Source organism: Vulpes lagopus, chromosome X (assembly GCF_018345385.1).
Source record: "Vulpes lagopus strain Blue_001 chromosome X, ASM1834538v1, whole genome shotgun sequence".
NCBI lineage: Eukaryota > Metazoa > Chordata > Mammalia > Carnivora > Canidae > Vulpes > Vulpes lagopus.
Window position 1 is genome coordinate 38,269,284 of NC_054848.1, and position 21,517 is coordinate 38,290,800.

Genomic DNA, 21,517 nt, shown 5'->3' on the forward strand with positions numbered 1-21,517 from the left:
CACTTCCCCAGCTGTCAAAATGACCCCATGTAATTTGGATTTCTTCTCTTTCATCTCCAACATCCTTAATGTGTCATGAGTCTATCCACTTCTCACCAACCTCACCACCTCACTGACACTAATCCAAACCATCCATCACTTCTCTGGCAACAGCTTCCCCAGTCAGCCTTCTGGCTGCCAAACTCGCTCTTGTAGTTCTCTCTCTCTCTCTCTTTCTCTCTCTCTCTTTCTCTCTCTCTCTCTCTCTCTCACACACACACACACACACACACACACACACAGAGCCACCAGAGCTTTTTAAATACAGACATCATCTTTTCATCCTCCTGATTAAAATCTTCCAGTAACTTCTCATGCCTTTAGGATCAAGTTCAAACTGTTTTATAACGTGTATTACACACACAAAAGGAGTGTCTATTCTTGTCCAGAGTCCCCTCTGCAATTGTCACACCTCTTGCCATTTCCCTTGTCACTATCCATGCTCCGGTCATGGTTAAAATGGGGTGGGGGTGGGGGGTGGGGGGGTAGTGGGGAGGGAGGGTGGACAATCTGCAGCAGCCTGAAATGGCTTTTCAGCTCCTGTTCCGTATTCAGTGAGCAGCCTCACAGCAACAATGAAGAGCAGTGGTAGCAAGTGAGGGGGGGAAGCAGGCAAAAGTAAATTTACCAAGTTCCTATTTCATTCAGATATTCTCTTATAGGCAAAGTATAAAAAGGAAACAAAGATGATTTCGGTGGAACTATTCTAAAGGAGGCCACATTTTGTGTTTTTCACCATGCTCCCCGCCCCTCTGGATTTTAATATTATAGTGGGGTCATAACAAGCATTTCCTCCATTGTTGGCTTTACACAGATGCAAAGCGGTGCCCAGGAAGCTGGGAGATTGATGAATAGTTGGTTTGATGTATTTGAACCATTCACTACTTTGAGTTAAATGTGCATATTCTGTTCAGAAGAGACAATGGGGAGGAGCGGGCCCCCTGTTTCCTGTCTAACTTGCAGAACATCAGGCCTCACTGCTTAAACTAATGAGTATTTAGAAGTAAAGGCTCCTACTGATTCCAGCCAGTCATTAATTCTCTACTTGCTGAGCCACCGTGGAGTTTTGCATTGGCTGCATTTTTCAGCCATCACCAGTTACTTCTGAGCAGCGGTGCTGACCCTTAGTGCCTATGCTCCCACACTAGGCACATAATGGGCTCACAAGTCCCTCTTGGAAGGAATTTTGCTGGGTACCAAATGCAAAGAAGATGCACATCCTAACCTCAGAACCCGTGGTTATCAGGAACTTAGTTGACTTGAGTGAAACGTCTAATTTTATAAAACCTGGTAGAGAAGGTGAGTGGAGGCGACCACCGATTTCTCTCTAGCTCTTTATCCAGTCAGCACTACCTTTTGTAATCGTGATGTTTTGCTTCATGATCGGGGCAGGTTTTGTTTTGTGAAATAGCCTCATTGATCTCGCCTTGGTGGATTTTCCATTCTGACACATTACGTTCTCTTGGGAACTGAGAAATACCGTGTCGCTGCAGATGCTCAGTCAACTTGAAAAGCCTCATTTCTGAAAAGGTCTTAACCTGCCTTCAACTCAGAAGCAGTTCAAACTTGGCCCAAACGTGGATCAGGACGGAGACTCAGCACTTGGGTAACGTTTACCATCATTTGGAAACTGTTTGTCTGGAAGGTCAGTTCCAGACCAATTCTGAAGAATAGTCAAAACTCAGGAAACTATATTCCTAACTAAAAAGAATGTACATGTAATTGGGAACGTGACAGTTCATTATTCAACAGAGTCTGCATTATTAAGCATCATAAATATTTTGTGGACAACCCTACCATTTCATCAAGCCATCACCGAAGACTCCCACTGCCGAACTTAAGAGCAAAATCGTAACACATGGGAGAAGAGGACAGGGAAATGAGGAACGAGTGGCAAAGACTAAAGCAGTCCCCACTCAAGATAAATAAATCCACGTTGGAAAGGCAAGAGTTGTTTTTGTAGGGGGAGGGGAGAAATTTCATCCTTTTCATCAATAATTCCCTGCTATTTGAAAGGAAGGACAGGGATCCCTGGGTGGCGCAGGGGTTTGGCGCCTGCCTTTGGCCCAGGGCGCGATCCTGGAGACCCGGGATCGAATCCCACGTCGGGCTCCTGGTGCATGGAGCCTGCTTCTCCCTCTGCCTGTGTCTCTGCCTCTCTCTCTCTCTGTGACTATCATAAATAAATTAAAAAAAAAAATTAAAAAAAAAAAAAAAAAGAAAGGAAGGACAATTTAAATATCCCAAACTCACCGTGGTGGTGTCCACAAAGCCTCGCAGCTCTACAACACCCCCCACCCCCACCACCCCCCACCCCACTCCTGCAAAACAAACTCCAAATAACATAGCATAAAAAAAGCAAAGACCAAGAATGGTATGTTTGTCATTAATTGAATCAGAGGCAATACACAAAGTAGGCAAAATGTTAAAACTATCCCAAATGCTTGAAATTTACAGTGCTCTTCATCTCCTCTCTGCTGTCTACAATTTTAGTAAGCACTGAAGTCAACCAATAGATGTACCCACATTACTTTTCAAGGGGTTGGGTTCAAATGGTAAACAGGTTAAAAAGGGAGAAGGAGGGATCCCTGGGTGGCGCAGCGGTTTGGCGCCTGCCTTTGGCCTAAGGCACGATCCTGGAGACCCGGGATGGAATCCCATGTCGGGCTCCCGGTGCATGGAGCCTGCTTCTCCCTCTCTCTGTGTGACTATCTTAAAAAAAAAAAAAAGGGGAGAAAGAGGGGCACGTGGGTGGCTCAGTTGGTCAAGCTCAGGTCATGATCTCATCTTCTTGGGATTGAGCCCCCCTGTCAGGGCTCTGCACTCAGCAGGGAGCCTGCTTCTTCCTCTCCCCCTGCTCATGCTCTCTCTCAAATAAATATATAAAATCTTTCCCCCAAAAGGGAGAAAGAGGCAAATAAACACTGAAATGTAGTAGTCACCTGCTGACAACACCCATGCTTTGTAACAATGACTCAGCAAACCATCTCATGCCAACCTCAACCACTTTTAATCAGTTTCTTCTGAAAAGACACGATGTGATCTGGGCTCTCAAATGACTTGATCAATCATTCCCACGGTTGCAGGAATATGAAAAAACAGTTCGTTCTTAATACAAAAGGGTTGCCTGTATTAATCTTCAACTTACCCAGACATCCACAGGCAGCACTCGCTTTTCCATCAGAGTGAGAAAATGTGAGCAGCTAAAAATATAAGTAGATGCAAAGGTTGTGAAACTTTTAAAAAAATGATTACCCTAGAACAATGACAATAGTTGGGATTTCACTTTTTCACAGGGAAAAGAAGAGGCAGCTAAAAATATAAGTGTATGCCAAAAGTGGGAAACTTTTCAAAGTTCTCCCTCCAGAATAATGGTAATAGTTGGGATTTCTCCTTTTCAGAGGGAAAATGAAGAGGCAGAAATTCCAGCTGGTCTTCACTACCTCCCCCAAAGAGTTGAGTCAAAGGGTTCATTTGTGCTGAAAACCAGAGTTATCTACTGCCCAAAACCTAAGCAGAACACATCAGCATTTGGGAACCACCTGGGGCCTAGGAGTGGGGTGGCCTGGGAGATTTCCAGATGGATTCTAAGACAATTCATTGATATTTACATAACGAGAATAAATGTTTTCCCTAAGATAGCATTTCCCTTCAGTGACTTGGGACCACCAGCAAAAGAGGGAGGTACAGAAATTCTATTACATTAATAGTCTTTGTTTTTATGGCTTTGGCATTTATTAACTAGTGGGAGCTGTTTATTGGGTCATAAACTTTACTAATGGGGATATTATCTCTAAATTATAAATCTCCTTCAGTATATGGTTTAGTTATAAAAAAATAATTATTTAAAGTGTCTGTATGGCTGCAATGTATCATGTTTATCGGCATGATTCCTATAATGGCCATTTAATTGCTAATTACGGGCTTGAACTGCAAATAACCAGGGCAGCAACACACATCTATGTCATAGAACAAGCGGTTGTCATCCTACAAACTCAGGAACATGTCATTGGTTTGCTGCTTTTCCTCTTCTCTTCCCATTTCTCAAAGTGAACTGCATCACAAGCCTGTAAACGGGCTAAATTATCCACGTATTTAAAATCTTGAGGGAAAGACAACTGACTGAAGAGTTGAATAGGTAAGTGACAAATGTGTCAGCCTGAAAAGTTCCAGGAAAGTGTCATCCTTAAAAGCTTGCTCTCTGGGGAACGAAAAATCTTAAAGTGACAAAATGGCTTGGCACTGTCAGTTGTCTTAAAAAAAAAAAAAAACCTGGAATAAAAATCAAGTAGTCAAAATTAGATTTTATGGGTAAATGGTCCTAGTATGTAAGTTGAGTATTCGAGTTTATTGGAAAGTCCTATGGGCTCTATTCTAACAATGGCACATGTAGAATTACCCGAGGTTTATAATTAGAAATAATAGAAATAGAAATAGTTTATTGATTAGCTTCAATTAAAAAAATTTCTTTAAAAGAAAGAGCCATTGTTGTCAACCATATTGGTACCTCTGAGTGCCAAGAGGCCTGTTCATTTCTAGGCAAGATGCCACAAATGTGCAGTGAAGGAATAATGAGGTGGAAGGGGCCTTGACATGTCATCAATTCCTTTTTCCCTCCTCAAAGCAGTCCCCAAAAGGTGGATGTTGAACCCCCTTTTCCATAGGCTTCCATCGTCACTAAGAACACCAGGCAAATGGATTTATGATACATAGCATCTAACACTGGAGACTGAGGTAGATTGGGACAAACTTCTCACAATGAATTCCCAGAGGTCCATGGTTATGAGTTTTAATCAAATATACACTACATGACAAAGGTTCTGCTGAGATTCATAACATATAGGCCTACAAGAAAAATCAAAATAGAACCAGAGAAAAGCAGGAGGGAAACATGTTATAGTCCTAGAATATTTAAAACTCTGGGGTGGGTGGTATGTGTATGTGGAGAATGAACCAAAAAAAAGAGCTCTCAAAATCTTCAGCGTTCCCATCCCTAAATATTTTAGACATCACACATTTTTGGTCATACTATAATTATATATACATGCATATATATCCCTAAGTTAACACCTAACTTTAGGTAGAAAAAGGACATTAAAATATAAACACTGCATATGTTTCAATTTCTCTCCCAAAGTGTGTGTGTGTGTGTGTGTGTGTGTGTATGTGTGTGTGTTGTGGGGCAAGGGAGGAGTCCTTCTCATAGCTTTGCTAATTTCAGAAAACAAATACATTCACTCTAGAGAGGTTTAAGAATTATTTTGATAAGGTGGGTTGCTACAAAATTTAATTATATAAGTAATAAACATGTGTCAAAAAGATTTCAAAAAATGTTTAATAGAATCACAACTTATTGCTCAGATATAATTTGATTTTATATTGTCATGTATAGCTGTCAAAAGTAATTTTCCTTTTGTGTTGTAATGAATCAAATTATGTTGGATAGAAAATTACCTAAGATTCTTTGGTGTTAATAAATCATACATGTAATAAAAATGTTTGACGTTTCTTTAAATGGCATTTTTAATAATGCTGGCACATCAGCCCTGTAATACGATGTTCAGAGAAACTAAAACGACAAAAGGGAATTAACTTGGTCTATGGATTTCAATTCAATATGAACCCTGTGTTTTTTTTAATGAAGTTATATCTACTGAAATAAACCTAGTAAAATTAGAGCAGGAAATCAAAGAAAGTTGACCAAAATTGGCATATGGTTACTCTTCCTCTAAGCCGAACACATCCTTTAAAAGTCTCATGTAGTTAATGTATTTCACAGGAATAGGTGATGGCATCCCGAGCCACTCATCTTCACATCTCTACAAAAAAACCAAAGATGGATATAAATTATAACCACATTTCAAAGTGCAGTTCTGTAAATGCAACATCGAATAGTTATTGTTATATAAGCTCATGATAAATAGCTTATTCTCAAGGCAGGCATTTCTACTGTCCACCTTTGAATCATAGGGACTTTGTGGTAGACTGAGTTCTTATGCTCACTTCTTTATCCCTCTATTAGAATTATACACCTATGGCTTTTGCCATTTGACTTTGCAGACCCTCCCACGGAGTCTACTTTCCTGTTCCCTTGATATGGGAACATATGTCTAGCTTTGGCCTATGTAATGCTAGCAGATGTACCACGAACAGAGGCTCTAATGTCCAGGCATGACCTGGCCTAGGCTGCTGTGCCTCTGTCATTGCCATGAGAAGAATATGGCTCCCAAGGTGTTGCTGGTCCCAAAATAGCACAGGTGGAGTAAGCCCACAGATAAGAAAAATAAATGTCTATTGTTGAGAACCAGTGAAATTTGGGGTCGAAGGCGTGTTTGTTATGCATTATTACAGTGATAACTCCCCCTACGCTTTCTTAAGAACTCAGTTATTAAAATCTGAACTGCTAGTCACACTGATTGCTTGGTTGCTGTTTCTTTAACCTAACAATGAAAAGAGCAATGAATCATTCACAGGATGCTCCTGAGGTAAACTACTTTATATATGTACTTTACACATATGTGTATATATATGTATCGATATATACACACATATACTGCATATATAATATATATGGTATGTATATTTGTGTATATATATTTTCTTTTTTAATGATTTTATTTATTCATGAGAGACACAGAGAGGCAGAGACATAGGCACAGGGAGAAGTAGGCCTCCGCCACAGGGAGCCCGATGTGGGACTCAATCCCAGGACCCAGGGATCACGACCTGAGCCAAAGGCAGATGCTCAACCACTGAGCCACCCAGGCACCCTTATATATTTTCTAATTGCAGAAAATAAATATCTTTACTCTTCTAGAGAGGTTTACAAATATTTGGGGGGTGCCTGGCTGGCTCAACCGGGTAAACATCTGACTCTTAATTTTGGCTCAGGTTGTGATCTCAGGGTCATGAGATCGAGCCCTGCACCAGGCTCCACACTCAGCAAGGTGTCTGTTTGAGATCTTCTCTCTCCATCTCCCTCTGTCCCTCCTCCTACTCTAAAATAAATACCTCTTTAAAAAAAGAGTATTTTGTTGAGGTGGGTTGCAACAAAACACATAAGCAGTAAACACATGTCAGATTTTTAAAAAATCTTGTAGATAGAAATCTAGACGGGGGAGGGGCAAGATGGCGGGAGAGTAGGGTCTCCAAGTCACCTGTCCTCAACAAATTACCTAGAAAACCATCCAATCATCCTGAAAATCTATGAATTCGGCCTGAGATTTAAAGAGAGACCAGCTGGAACGCTACAGTGAGAGGAGTTCCCGCTTCTATCAAGGTAGGAAGACGGGGAAAAAGAAATAAAGACACAAAAGGCGTCCAAGGGGGAGGGGCCCCTCGAGGAGCCGGGCTGAGGCCGGGGCGAGTGTCCCCAGGACAGGAGAGCCCCGGCCCGGAGGAGCAGGAGCTGCACCAACCTTCCCCGCGGAAAGGGGCTCCCGGGGAATTGGAGCAGGATCCCCAGGAAGGCGGGGAGGCCCTCGGGCTCCCTGGGACAGTAACAGAGGAACTGCGTCCCGGGAGAGTGCGCCGAGCTCCCTAAGGGCTGCAGCGCTCGGCGGGACCTGGAGCAGCTCGGAGGGGCTCGGGCGGCGACTCCGTGGAGGGGGCTGCGGGGCGGGAGCGCGAATCCAACAGCGCAGGCCCCGGAGCACAGGGCGCCGGGACACAGCCCAGGATCCGGCCTCCCCCCGGGACAGGCAGAGGCCGGGAGGGCCCAGGACAGCGAGGACTCTCCTGCCTGGAGCTGAGCAGATCAGCGGCCCCACCCCGGAGCCCCCAGGCCCTGCAGACGGAGAGCCCCGGAGCTACTGCGGGAGCTGACTCCAGGGTCCCAGAGCTGCCCCCGCCACTGTGGCTTCCTCCCGGGGCCTCACGGGGTGAACAACCCTCACCGAGCCCTGCACCAGGCAGGGGCAGAGCAGCTCCCCCAAGTGCTAACACCTGATAATCAGCACAGCAGGCCCCTCCCCCAGAAGACCAGCGACACGGACCAGTTCCAGGGGAAGTCAAGGGACTTAAAGTATACAGAATCGGAAGATACTCCCCCGTGTTTTTTTGTGTTTTTTTTTGTTTTTGTTTTGTTTTTGTTTTTGTTTTGTTTTGTGCTTTTTTTTCTTTCTTTCTTCTTGATTTCTGATTGCTTCACCCACCCCACCCCCCCTTTTTTTCTCTTTTTTCTCCTTTCTTTTTCTTTCTCTTTTTCTTCTCTTTTTCCCTTTTTTCTTCTTTCTCTTTTTTCTTTTTCTCTTTTCTTTCCTTCTCTCTCTTTTTCTCCTTTTCCCAATACAACTTGTTTTTGGCCACTCTGCACTGAGCAAAATGACTAGAAGGAAAACCTCACCTCAAAAAAAAAGAATCAGAAACAGCCCTCTCTCCCACAGAGTTACAAAATATGGAATACAATTCAATGTCAGAAAGCCAATTCAGAAGCACTATTATACAGCTACTGGTGGCTCTAGAAAAAACCATAAAGGACTCAAGAGACTTCATGACTGCAGAATTTAGATCCAATCAGGCAGAAATTAAAAATCAATTAAATGAGATGCAATCCAAGCTAGAAGTCCTAACGACGAGGGTTAACGAGGTGGAAGAACGAGTGAGTGACATAGAAGACAAGTTGATGGCAAAGAGGGAAACTGAGGAAAAAAGAGACAGGCAATTAAAAGACCATGAGGATAGATTAAGGGAAATAAATGACAGCCTGAGGAAGAAAAACCTACGTTTAATTGGGGTTCCCGAGGGCGCCGAAAGGGACAGAGGGCCAGAATATGTATTTGAACAAATCCTAGCTGAAAACTTTCTGAATCTGGGAAGGGAAACAGGCATTCAGATCCAGGAAATAGAGAGATCCCCCCCTAAAATCAACAAAAACCGTTCAACACCTCGACATTTAATAGTGAAGCTTGCAAATTCCAAAGATAAGGAGAAGATCCTTAAAGCAGCAAGAGAAAAAAAGTCCCTGACTTTTATGGGGAGGAATATTAGGGTAACAGCAGACCTCTACACAGAGACCTGGCAGGCCAGAAAGGGCTGGCAGGATATATTCAGGGTCCTAAATGAAAAGAACATGCAACCAAGAATACTTTATCCAGCAAGGCTTTCATTCAGAATGGAAGGAGAGATAAAGAGCTTCCAAGACAGGCAGGAACTGAAAGAATATGTAACCTCCAAACCAGCTCTGCAAGAAATTTTAAGGGGGACTCTTAAAATTCCCCTTTAAGAAGAAGTTCAGTGGAACAATCCACAAAAACAAGGACTGAATAGATATCATGATGACACTAAACTCATATCTCTCAATAGTAACTCTGAACGTGAACGGGCTTAATGACCCCATCAAAAGGCGCAGGGTTTCAGACTGGATAAAAAAGCAGGACCCATCTATTTGCTGTCTACAAGAGACTCATTTTAGACAGAAGGACACCTACAACCTGAAAATAAAAGGTTGGAGAACCATTTACCATTCAAATGGTCCTCAAAAGAAAGCAGGGGTTGCCATCCTTATATCAGATAAAATTTAACCCGAAGACTGTAGTGAGAGATGAAGAGGGATACTATCTCATACTCAAAGGATCTATCCAACAAGAGGACTTAACAATCCTCAATATATATGCCCCGAATGTGGGAGCTGCCAAATATTTAAACCAATTAATAACCAAACTGAAGAAATACTTTGATAATAATACACTTATACTTGGTGACTTCAATCTAGCTCTCTCTATACTAGATAGGTCTTCTAAGCACAACATATCCAAAGAAACGAGAGCTTTAAATGATACACTGGACCAGATGGATTTCACAGATATCTACAGAACTTTACATCCAAACTCAACTGAATACACATTCTTCTCAAGTGCACATGGAACTTTCTCCAGAATAGACCACATACTGGGTCACAAATCGGGTCTGAACCGATACCAAAAGCTCGGGATAGTCCCCTGTATATTCTCAGACCATAATGCCTTGAAATTAGAACTTAATCACAACAAGAAGTTTGGAAGGACCACAAACACGTGGAGGTTAAGGACCATCCTGCTAAAAGATGAAAAGGTCAACCAGGAAATTAAGGAAGAATTAAAAAGATTCATGGAAACTAATGAGAATGAAGATACAACCGTTCAAAATCTTTGGGATGCAGCAAAAGCAGTCCTGAGGGGGAAATACATCGCAATACAAGCATCCATTCAAAAACTGGAAAGAACTCAAATTCAAAAGCTCACCTTACACATAAAGGAACTAGAGAAAAAGCAACAAATGGACCCCACCCCCAGCAGAAGAAGACAGTTAATTAAAATTCGAGCAGAACTAAATGATATCGAGACCAAAAGAACTGTGGAACAAATCAACAGAACCAGGAGTTGGTTCTTTGAAAGAATTAATAAGATAGATAAACCATTAGCCAACCTTATTAAAAAGAAGAGAGAGAAGACTCAAATTAATAAAATCATCAATGAGAAAGGAGAGATCACTACCAACACCAAGGAAATACAAACGATTTTAAAAACATATTATGAACAGCTATATGCCAATAAATTAGGCAATCTAGAAGAAATGGACGCATTCCTGGAAAGCCACAAACTACCAAAACTGGAGCAGGAAGAAATAGAAAACCTGATCAGGCCAATAACCAGGGAGGAAATTGAAGCAGTCATCAAAAACCTCGCAAGACACAAGAGTCCAGGGCCAGATGGCTTCCCAGGGGAATTCTATCAAACGTTTAAAGAAGAAATCATACCTATTCTACTAAAGCTGTTTGGAAAGATAGAAAGAGATGGAATACTTCCAAATTCCTTCTATGAGGCCAGCATCACCTTAATTCCGAAACCAAAGACCCCACCAAAAAGGAGAATTACAGACCAATATCCCTGATGAACATGGATGCAAAAATTCTCAACAAGATACTAGCCAATAGGATCCAACAACACATTAAGAAAATTATTCACCATGACCAAGTAGGATTTATCCCCGGGACACAAGGCTGGTTCAACACTCGTAAAACCATCAATGTGATTCATCATATCAGCAAGAGAAAAACCAAGAACCATATGATACTCTCATTACATGCAGAGAAAGCATTTGACAAAATACAGCATCCATTCCTGATCAAAACCCTTCAGAGTGTTGGGATAGAGGGAACTTTCCTCAACATCTTAAAAGCCATTTACGAAAAGCCCACAGCAAATATGATTCTCAATGGGGAAGCACTGGGAGCCTTTCCCCTAAGATCAGGAACAAGACAGGGATGTCCACTCTCACCACTGCTGTTCAACATAGTTCTGGAAGTCCTCGCCTCAGCAATCAGACAACAAAAAGACATTAAAGGCATTCAAATTGGCAAAGAAGAAGTCAAACTCTCCCTCTTCGCCGATGACATGATACTCTACATAGAAAACCCAAAAGACTCCACCCCAAGATTGCTAGAACTCATACAGCAATTTGGTAGCGTGGCAGGATACAAAATCAATGCCCAGAAATCAATGGCATTTCTATACACTAACAATGAGACTGAAGAAAGAGAAATTAAGGAGTCAATCCCATTTACAATTGCACCCAAAAGCATAAGATACCTAGGAATAAACCTAACCAAAGAGGTAAAAGATCTATACCCTAGAAACTATAGAACACTTCTGAAAGAAATTGAGGAAGACACAAAGAGATGGAAAAATATTCCATGCTCATGCATTGGCAGAATTAATATTGTAAAAATGTCAATGTTACCCAGGGCAAATTACACGTTTAATGCAATCCCTATCAAAATACCATGGATTTTCTTCAGAGAGTTAGAACAAATTATTTTAAGATTTGTGTGGAATCAGAAAAGACCCCGAATAGCCAGGGGAATTTTAAAAAAGAAAACCATAGCTGGGGGCATCACAATGCCAGATTTCAGGTTGTACTACAAAGATGTGGTCATCAAGACAGTGTGGTACTGGCACAAAAACAGACACGTAGGTCAATGGAACAGAATAGAGAACCCAGAAGTGGACCCTGAAATGTATGGTCAACTAATATTCGATAAAGGAGGAAAGACTATCCACTGGAAGAAAGACAGTCTCTTCAATAAATGGTGTTGGGAAAATTGGACATCCACATGCAGAAGAATGAAACTGGACCACTCTCTTTCATCATACACAAAGATAAACTCAAAATGGATGAGAGATCTAAATGTGAGACAAGAGTCCATCAAAATCATAGAAGAGAACACAGGCAACACCCTTTTTGAACTTGGCCACAGTAACTTCTCGCAAGATACATCCACAAAGGCAAAAGAAACAAAAGCAAAAATGAACTATTGGGACTTCATCAAGATAAGAAGCTTTTGCACAGCAAAGGATACAGTCAACAAAACTAAAAGACAACCTACAGAATGGGAGAAGATATTTGCAAATGACATATCAGATAAAGGGCTAGTTTCCAAAATCTATAAAGAACTTATTAAACTCAACACCAAAGAAACAAACAATCCAATCATGAAATGGGCAAAAGACATGAAGAGAAATCTCACAGAGGAAGACATGGACATGGCCAACATGCACATGAGAAAATGCTCTGCATCACTTGCCATCAGGAAAATACAAATCAAAACCACAATGAGATACCACCTCACACCAGTGAGAATGGGGAAAATTAACAAGGCAGGAACAACAAATGTTGGAGAGGATGTGGAGAAGGGGAACCCTCTTACACTGTTGGTGGGAATGTGAACTGGTGTAGCCACTCTGGAAAACTGTGTGGAGGTTCCTCAAAGAGTTAAAAATAGACCTGCCCTACGACCCAGCAATTGCACTGCTGGGGATTTACCCCAAAGATTCAGATGCAATGAAACGCCGGGACACCTGCACCCCGATGTTTCTAGCAGCAATGTCCACAATAGCCAAACTGTGGAAGGAGCCTCGGTGTCCATCGAAAGATGAATGGATAAAGAAGATGTGGTTTATGTATACAATGGAATATTACTCAGCAATTAGAAACGACAAATACCCACCATTTGCTTCAACGTGGATGGAACTGGAGGGTATTATGCTGAGTGAAATAAGTCAATCGGAGAAGGACAAACAGTGTATGTTCTCATTCATTTGGGGAATATGAATAATAGTGAAAGGGAATATAAAGGAAGGGAAAAGAAATGTTGGGAAATATCAGGAAGGGAGACAGAACATAAAGACTCCTAACTCGGGGAAACGAACTAGGGGTGGTGGAAGGGGAGGAGGGCGGGTGTTGGAGGGGAATGGGTGACGGGCACTGAGGTGGACACTTGAGGGGATGAGCACTGGGTGTTTTTCTGTATGTTGTTAAATTGAACACCAATAAAAATTAATTTAAAAAAAATAAAAAAATTAAAAAAAAGAAATCTAGACACACACAGAGACGCATACACAAACATTTTTTTATTTATGTTGCAATGGGGGCTGTTTCTATTGTCAAGGTTAATTGTTATTATATAAGAGGTGCAATATCTTTCCTGGTGTTACGTTAGTATCCAGAAACAAGATGTCAGAAACACAGGTAAGGGTTCAATAATTCTGTGATACAATTGTGGAAGCAACCTGTTTAAGTACTGTTTCAGCTGAGCTTTATGGGATGAGGAACAGTTCAGCAGGGGCCCGAAGTGGTAAAGGATGTTCTGGGCATAGGGAACAGCATAAGCAAAGGCCCACAGACCTAAAAATCTATTTTCCAGAAAGAGTGAACAGCTAGCCCAGTTATGGTTTGGAACACATAGTCCGAAGTGGCAAGAGAGGTGGTTGGAAAGAAAGGATGGGGGCCAAACTTGGAGCTCCCCGTGCTAGTGTAGACTTCAATGTTTTAGTTGGGGAAAGCCACTGGTGGGTCACCATCAGAGAAATTTGATTAGAAATTAACTAGATTCACTCACTGGATATATGAAGAATGAAACAGAGGAGGAAAATCACTTTGGAGGTTACTGCAATAAGAATTCTACAGAGAGAGAGAGGACTGTGCCATAACCCGGGGAGCTGAAGTTGGGGTCAGTGTGAGCTACATCTCAAAGATTTTGCTGCAGTAGAACATATTCCTGGAAGGTGATCGATTTAGAGTGGTGATAGAAAAAAGGGGTAGTGCTATGGGTTGTACTGCGTCCTCTCAAAAAGGATATGTTGAAGTCCTAACCTCTGGTATTTCAGTATACGGCCTTATTTGGAAATTGGGCTGCTGCAGAGGTAATGTGTTAAGACAAGGTCATGATAGAGTAGGGTGGGTCCTTCCTCCAGTAGGCCTGGCATCCTTATAAACTAATACAGGTAAGGATAGTTCTAAGACTTCTAGGTATAATAATATCAATGATATTTGCAGTAGTTCCCTAGGGTCGCCGTAACAAATTACCACAAACCAAAAGGCTTAAACCAACAAAACTTCATTCTGTCACTATATGGGGGTTCTGAAGGCCAGGTACTGGCAGAGTTGGTTCTTTCTGGAAGCTCTAAGGGAGAATCTGTTCTGTGCTCCCTCTCCTAGCTTCTGGTATTTGACAGCAATGGTTACAGTGCATTTGCCTCTGTCTTTACGTGGCTTATTATGAGGACACCAATTACTGGCTTTAGAGTTCACCCTAATCCAGTATATTCTCATTTCTCATTTTAACTTTTAATTACATCCGCAAAGACCCACTTCCAAATGAGCTCACATTCTGAGATTCCAGATAGACACGAATGGGGAGGGGTTAGGTGCATAATACTCAACCCAGGGCACTATAAGCAAAATAAGGAAATCAGGAAGAAGAGAAGTTTTAACTTTTTTTTTTTTTTTTTTTTTTTTAGTGTGGCAGTAAGGATCAGAGGGATTGGAAAACTAAGTTCAATGGGGGACTTATTTAATTTGAGGTGCCCACAGGACATCAAGGTGAAGATTCTGGTAAACACATAGGAGTAGGGTTCTGTGTAGCACAGAGCTAGAGTCCAGAACTGCAAAGATGTGGAAGTCACTGAAACATGGGTGACATGTAAAACTCTGATAATTAAGAACACTGATACAGAATCAGAAGAACACCAAGTATTGGCATCTCTATGTAAGGCATTAAACAGATGATTTATGATAACGAATTGGTTGTATTATGGGATTTATACTGCTGAATAGTGATGGTTATACTACTCCTACTAATCAATTTATTAGATATTTACTATGTATGCTTTTATATGTTTTACATGTACTTAGTTATTTAATCATCACAGAAAACTCTAAGAGGTAGCTATTATTATGATACCTCTTTACAGAAAAGGAAACTGAGGCATAGAAGGGTTAAGTTGCTTGCCCAGAAAACTGCCAGTTAAGTGGAGAAGCCTAGACTATAAACCCAGCAGTGAGGCTCCAGAGCTCTGCTCATTTGTCGAGCTACCCTCCAAAGCCCAGCAGAGGACTGGGCCAATCTAGAAGCAGCCGGCTCTCATCCTACATAGCTACATCTGTTCCTATCATTGTCAACAGGAAAAGTTGAGTAGAAAACAATGTGGTTCCAGATGTGACACACCTTTTCTTTTTCAAGAATGCCTCCTGGGGCACCTGGGTGACTCAGTCAGTTAAGCATCTGACTCTCAGTTTCTGCTTAAGTCATGATCTCAGCGTTGTGAGATTGAGACCCGAGTGGGACTCTGCGCTGGGCATGGGGCCTACTTAGGATTCCTTCTCCCTCTCCCTCTGCTCCACCTTCACTCCACTCATGCACTTACTCTCTCTCTCTCTCTCTCTCTCTCAAAAAGGAATGCCTCCCGCCAGACATTGGAGGTTGAGCTCAAACCACCAACCAGCTGTGTAAAGAAGGAAATGCCATTCAGATGGATGAAGCCTAAACCAAGTCCTAGGGCGTATTCGTATCACATGGAACTTAGTGAAATGTCCTTCCTACGCCAAGAAGCAATAGATAATTGTGTGTGTATACATATATACAAACATATATGTACATGCACAAAATTATACACTTTAATCAATAGTCATTCAACACGTCCTCAGAAATTTCATTACTATTTTTGCTCTTAAGAGGTATTTTAAAATTTGATCATGTTATAGAGGAATATAATACAAATATATATACTCAAAATCACTCTTTCTTGATAGTTTTTTAAAATAAGAATTTCCAATACAAAAATAATAAAATACATTATACAATTCATATCATTACAAAGAAATTATCTGGGGAATGGATTCTCTTATGAAACAGGCCAGTTCTAGAAGGTCCTTCCCTCACAGCTATATTAGACAGCAAAAGTTCTTGCTGTTTTGGAGCAAAGGGCCATGATTTAACTTCTAGCAATAAAAGAAAAAGAAACAGAGGGATTCGTGTCGGAATAATGATGACTCAAGAATTTGGAGATGAGAATTAAATTTATTAGCAATAAGCCAGACTCAGACAAAATGAAATGCAATACCTTGAGGTTTGAGATGAAGGATAATTTAAGATGAAAAGACGAGAGTCCATTTCTTTACAGCTTAATCACTTTAAACCCCATGGCTCATGTAATGCTTTCTGGACTGCTCCAGTCCCACTATATTCTTTCTAGAATCAATACTACTTCCCTGGATTTGATTTCCCTCTTTCACTATTTTCCAGGATTCAGGTGGGAGTGACTTTTTCTGCCCTATTCCTGATAAATGCCACAGGCATATTTGCAGTAGTTGAGGAACCTGGGATCCACATATTGTCAATACGCTATTGTGATTCATAATAAAGATAAGTATATCTGGTCTTTGTCCCTATTTCTGGCCCAGAGCTCCTGAAATCCTTGAAATGTCCTAAATGATGAGAGAGATAAGGTATCTTAGGTTGTTAATGAGACATCTTTGGAAAGCACCTAGGGATGGGGGGCTGGTTGCTAAGGTAACTGACCTTGTAATTAGAGGGCTGGAACTTTCAGTTCCCTTCCCCCTAGACCTCCTGGGACAGAGCTGGAGGTCTGAGTTCAAACGCCAATGCTCAATGATTTAATCAATCATGTCTTTGTAATAAGCCTCCTTAAAAACCCAAAAGGACAGGGATTGGAGAGCTTTGGGGTTGGTAGGAACTCATGGACATTTGAGGAGTGTGGTGTGTGCAAAGGGGGTGGAAGCTTCCTGCCCCTCCCCCTACCTGGCCATTCTGAGTCCTACATTTTTATAGCAAACCAGTGATCGAGTAAGTAAAATGTTTCTCTGAGTCTATAAGCTGCTGTAGCAAATTAATCAAACCCAAGGAAGGGAGTCATGGGAACCTTTCATCTGTAACCGGTTGAACAGAAGCACAGGTGATAAACTGGTGTCTGAAAGGGGGGTGAGGAGGGCAGTCTTGGGGCCTGAGCCCTTATACCCTGTGGGATGAGATGCTGCCTTTGAGCAAATCATGTCAGAACTGGGTCGAACTGTAGCTCAAGCACATGTCCAGAGTTGTTTGGTGTGCAGGGTTGGGGGGCACACCCCACACATTGGCATTGGTACCAGGATTATAGCCAACCCCTAATTTTAGGGAGAGATTTTAGGGGTCCAACTGACCCCTAATTTTAGGGAGAGGTTTCTAGGTCCTAGTTTAAACGGACTAACAGAAATTAAATTGAGATCCAAAGGAGGGTGGGAAGCAGGAGGTAAGATCGAAGAAAATCAGGGGAGGGGAGGCATCAATAAAGTATAGGAGAAAGGTATCTTCTTCACAGCTTGGGCTGTAATTGGGTCCATGTAAATTGAGTCACATGGGCAATGTCTCTGCAAAATAAAGAAGTCTTTGGGGACATGAGAAATCCCACACTCCCACTGCCTAATTGTTCTAATAAATCCACAAATGTTCTACGTTATATAATATTTATGATAATCTGGGCAGTGAATAAGAATACTCTTTGTGTTCACGGACCTTTTTATTCGTGCTACACTACAAAAATGAGAAAAGTCCAGGTCAGATTGTATTCCTAGCAGTGCATGTATGTTTTATTTTATTTTTTTTTAAGATTTTATTTATTTATTCGTGAGAGACACAGAGGCAGAGACAAAGGCAGAGGGAGAAGCAGGCTCCACACAGGGAGCTCGATGTGGGACTCCATCCCGGAACTCCAGGATCACACCCTGAGCCGAAGGCAGACACTCAACCGCTGAGCCACCCAGGCGTTCCTGCACGTACATTTTAAATGGAGATAACTGCATGGTAATTTTACATCAGGAGAGCTCATCCATGGCCAATCCTTACCATTCCAGATGGGGATGAACCTGCTAGTGGTTCTGTAAAACAGCCCCCCGACCACACATACATGGCATCTTAAATGTCTGTGTGTGGCAGGCTTTGCCTGCACCCCTCCCAGTCCCCTCACCCTTTCCATTTTGGCGCTCATCGGCCTGGCTTCCAACTGCCAGCATCTGCTTTTCCTGAAAGCTTTTCTTTGGCCTGAGACCCACTTTGGCTGTCCCTGTGACACGCCACAAATGCCTGGGAATTCATTCTTTCCCCCCACGTCAGGAGCACCCTCATCCATGACTGAAGGGAGCTGATGGATGAATACCGCAACCCCCTTGCACTCTGGGTGGGAAAACACTAAGGTACATCTAGGTCACTGGATCCTTGACTTTCCCAGAGGCATTAAGCTCCCATCACCAAATGATTTGAGAAGATGCCCTGTGGTAGCCCTTTCCCTTCCACTCTTCACCCCCCACTCCCAGAATAGTGTTCTTTTCAACCTCCCTGCACAATCCATCTATACTCAAATTCTTGTCTCCAAGTTGCCTTCTAGAGGAAGTCAAACAAAGATACTATGCGATTCTGGATTTACCAGAATTAATAAAATATCTATGGAAGTCACAGCACAGCTTGAAACAAGAAGCAACTTCCTGACAAACTGGCGGATGGATCCAGAGTCTCCGAATGTGGCTTCCAGATAATTCAAGAGACGGTGCCCAAATCTCCAAACCAAATTCAATTTCATCTGGAGCATATGCAATATTTTCTGGAAGAAGGAAGGGCTACAACATGCAGAGTGAAATTCAACAATGATGCACAATCACAACTCTAAAATGGCTGGGAATCATTGTCTGCAAGAGAGCCCCATGGCATCTTCCAAGCTGGCTTTGACTAACGCTACTGACGATGTCAAACAAGTTGGCAATAAATTACTTGTTCATCAACGGTGAAAAAATGTAGCTGCTGATCTGTAAAATCATAGACCCTTGAAGCAAAGATGGTACTGGCTGGGAACCCAGTAAACAGCAGCTGCCCAGTGAGAATAGAAAAGCTGTGTGTGAGCTCATGGGCTCTGGATTTATTTGCTTTGACATTTTTAAAAGGAAATTTAATTGGATTATGTCTCCTTCTAGTTTAAAATTTTCTACTGTAGTACTGGCCACCAGATGCATGAGGGGAAAAGATCGGGAGCCAATTAAATTCCACGCTTCACTGAAACAAGGTTATTTTTATTCCTCCCAAATGTAAGGCTGATGGAGTCATGTTAGTGATTTCACTCTGTTATTCCCTCTACTTACGCAAAAAAAAAAAAAAAAGAAAGAAAAAAAAAAGATATTTCTACAGGAAATATCTACGAATTTGTAGACAAGTCCAATAGGGTATATAGAACTGCAACTGTGGTTTCCTTGGATTTACTGCTTTCTAATAGGTTGATGTGACCTCAGAAATAATTAAATTAAGTTGACAAAATTGCAAAAGCAATTAAATTTCCGTGAATCAAATTGCCATTAACTTGGGGAAGAAATTTTGCAAATACTTGTTGAGATAATCAAGATCATACTGATGCCATAAGGAAAAGCTCATCGATAAACCCTGGAGATTTGCTTATATTCCTATCTATTTCTATCTTTACTGTAATGCCAATATGTCCCAATTGCTTCCCACTCCCCTATAGAAAGTTTCAACAGAATTGTCTTCTGAGTGAGTGTAGCTAGAACACAGGGAACTTTCCTTGAAGCTGCCTTCCAGGGTAAATAAAGTTTTCCAGAAAACAAGGATTTTTGCTGAGCTTTAGTGGTAGGCTTCTGCATACAATTAAAGCAGACATCACCCAGTGCTTTGAATCTTAATGGATTCCCGCAGAATCATTCCCTACTAGGTCACTGTTTGGTGTTAGGTAATCCGTATGTGTTTATCAGCTACTTTTAAAATCTAATGAGAATGACTAATAGTCTTTTATTTCAACTGTTAAATTCAACCTCGAATCCTAGAAATAACTGCTTATTTAAAGAGCTGGCACTAGCCCCTGACTATATAATCTTTACCTTTAGGCATGCCTTTGAGTCTCAGCTTCCTGTCTATAAATTGGGAATGATCTTTAATTCTCTCAGGATCGGGACAATAACATGTCATAAGATATTCCACCCTCTAAATACCAAAAGGAGATCCTCAACAAGGAGGGTGTCCTAAGATGTATCCCAAGATGCACCCCACCTGCCCCCACCTCCCCACTGTTGAGGCCATATATCATCCTGTTGTGGCAGGAAAGGGCTTTAGAGCCAATTGCTAATGGTCCAGCAGTTTCAGTGCTCATAAAATGAAGCCACATCCAATTTTTCTCAGAAATGTCAAAAGATAAGACGCCAGTCACACAGTGCCAGTTATAAAGTTTATACGAGAACCGATTTAGTGTTATTTTTTAAAATGTGACTTCTGAGATTAACCAGACAGGCTCTAAGCAGCGGGACCTATTTTGCCAGTTTTACAGCTACCATCTGCGAGCAAGCACAATAGAATGGAAATGGGGTCTCCAGGCCTTGACAGCGCCAGGGCAACACGCTGGGACCGTAGATAGTCCCATAGTAGAGTGGGGGTAAATCATAACCCCAGTGGCTCACCATGGGCTGCAGCAGGAGCCAGGTGGAGGCCCAGCCAAGGGAGCTCCTGAGAATTCAGGCTACAGGCCACAGTCAAGAGTCATATGGTAGGTGACAGTCAGCTTACGCCCAGCCACATAGGGAATCTCTCACCAAAGGGGAGCAGGACTAATCAAAAGCTAGACTGGCTACAAACCACGGTCCCCTTTGTAAATCTTGTTTGTCATTGGACCCCCACTCTATTAGCTGAGACCACCTAACCGTTACATGTAGTGGAGCCCCATCTGAGACTGGGGGACTATCATCCAGCAGACCGAGCACCAGGAGCTGTCACCTGGACCTGGTGTGACACCCTGGCTGTGAGGTTTGTGTACTTGAGCCCAGCTTTTTATTCTGCAACAGACCATGCTGGGTCATTCTCTGCCCCTAGAAGAGTCATTCTCTGCCCTCCTCCCCTGCCTCACCGCCCGAGTAAGCCAAGTTCTGTGAACTCTGTTATTCACCGAGCTTCCTTGTTCTCTGGCTGCTGGGTGGATCCAGTCAATGAGAAGCAGCAAGAGATCAGGGTATTGCTTCCACCTCCTCTCCCCGCTGTCCCTTCGCTGCCTGGCCAGGGTTTGGCAGTGGCTACCCTCCTCTACCTGCTGCCACTGCTCCAGCTCTTCCACTGGGCTCCACTACTATTGGCCCCTCTCTGCTTCTTGAGACCTATGGAGAGTAATGGTTTCCTGCTCTTGCT

At 42.2% G+C, this 21,517-nt stretch overlaps 1 protein-coding gene across 1 annotated transcript in view; it reads right to left on the reverse strand.

The window, feature by feature from the left end:
• Positions 1 to 4,831: 4,831 nt before the first annotated feature.
• Positions 4,832 to 21,517, reverse strand: part of EFHC2 (EF-hand domain containing 2) — a 204,667-nt gene continuing 187,981 nt past the window's right edge. Inside the window, exon 15 of the mRNA XM_041741319.1 lies at positions 4,832 to 5,858. Within this exon, the coding sequence (XP_041597253.1) occupies positions 5,757 to 5,858 (102 nt within the window). The 3' untranslated portion in view covers positions 4,832 to 5,756. The remainder of the gene's footprint in view (positions 5,859 to 21,517) is intronic.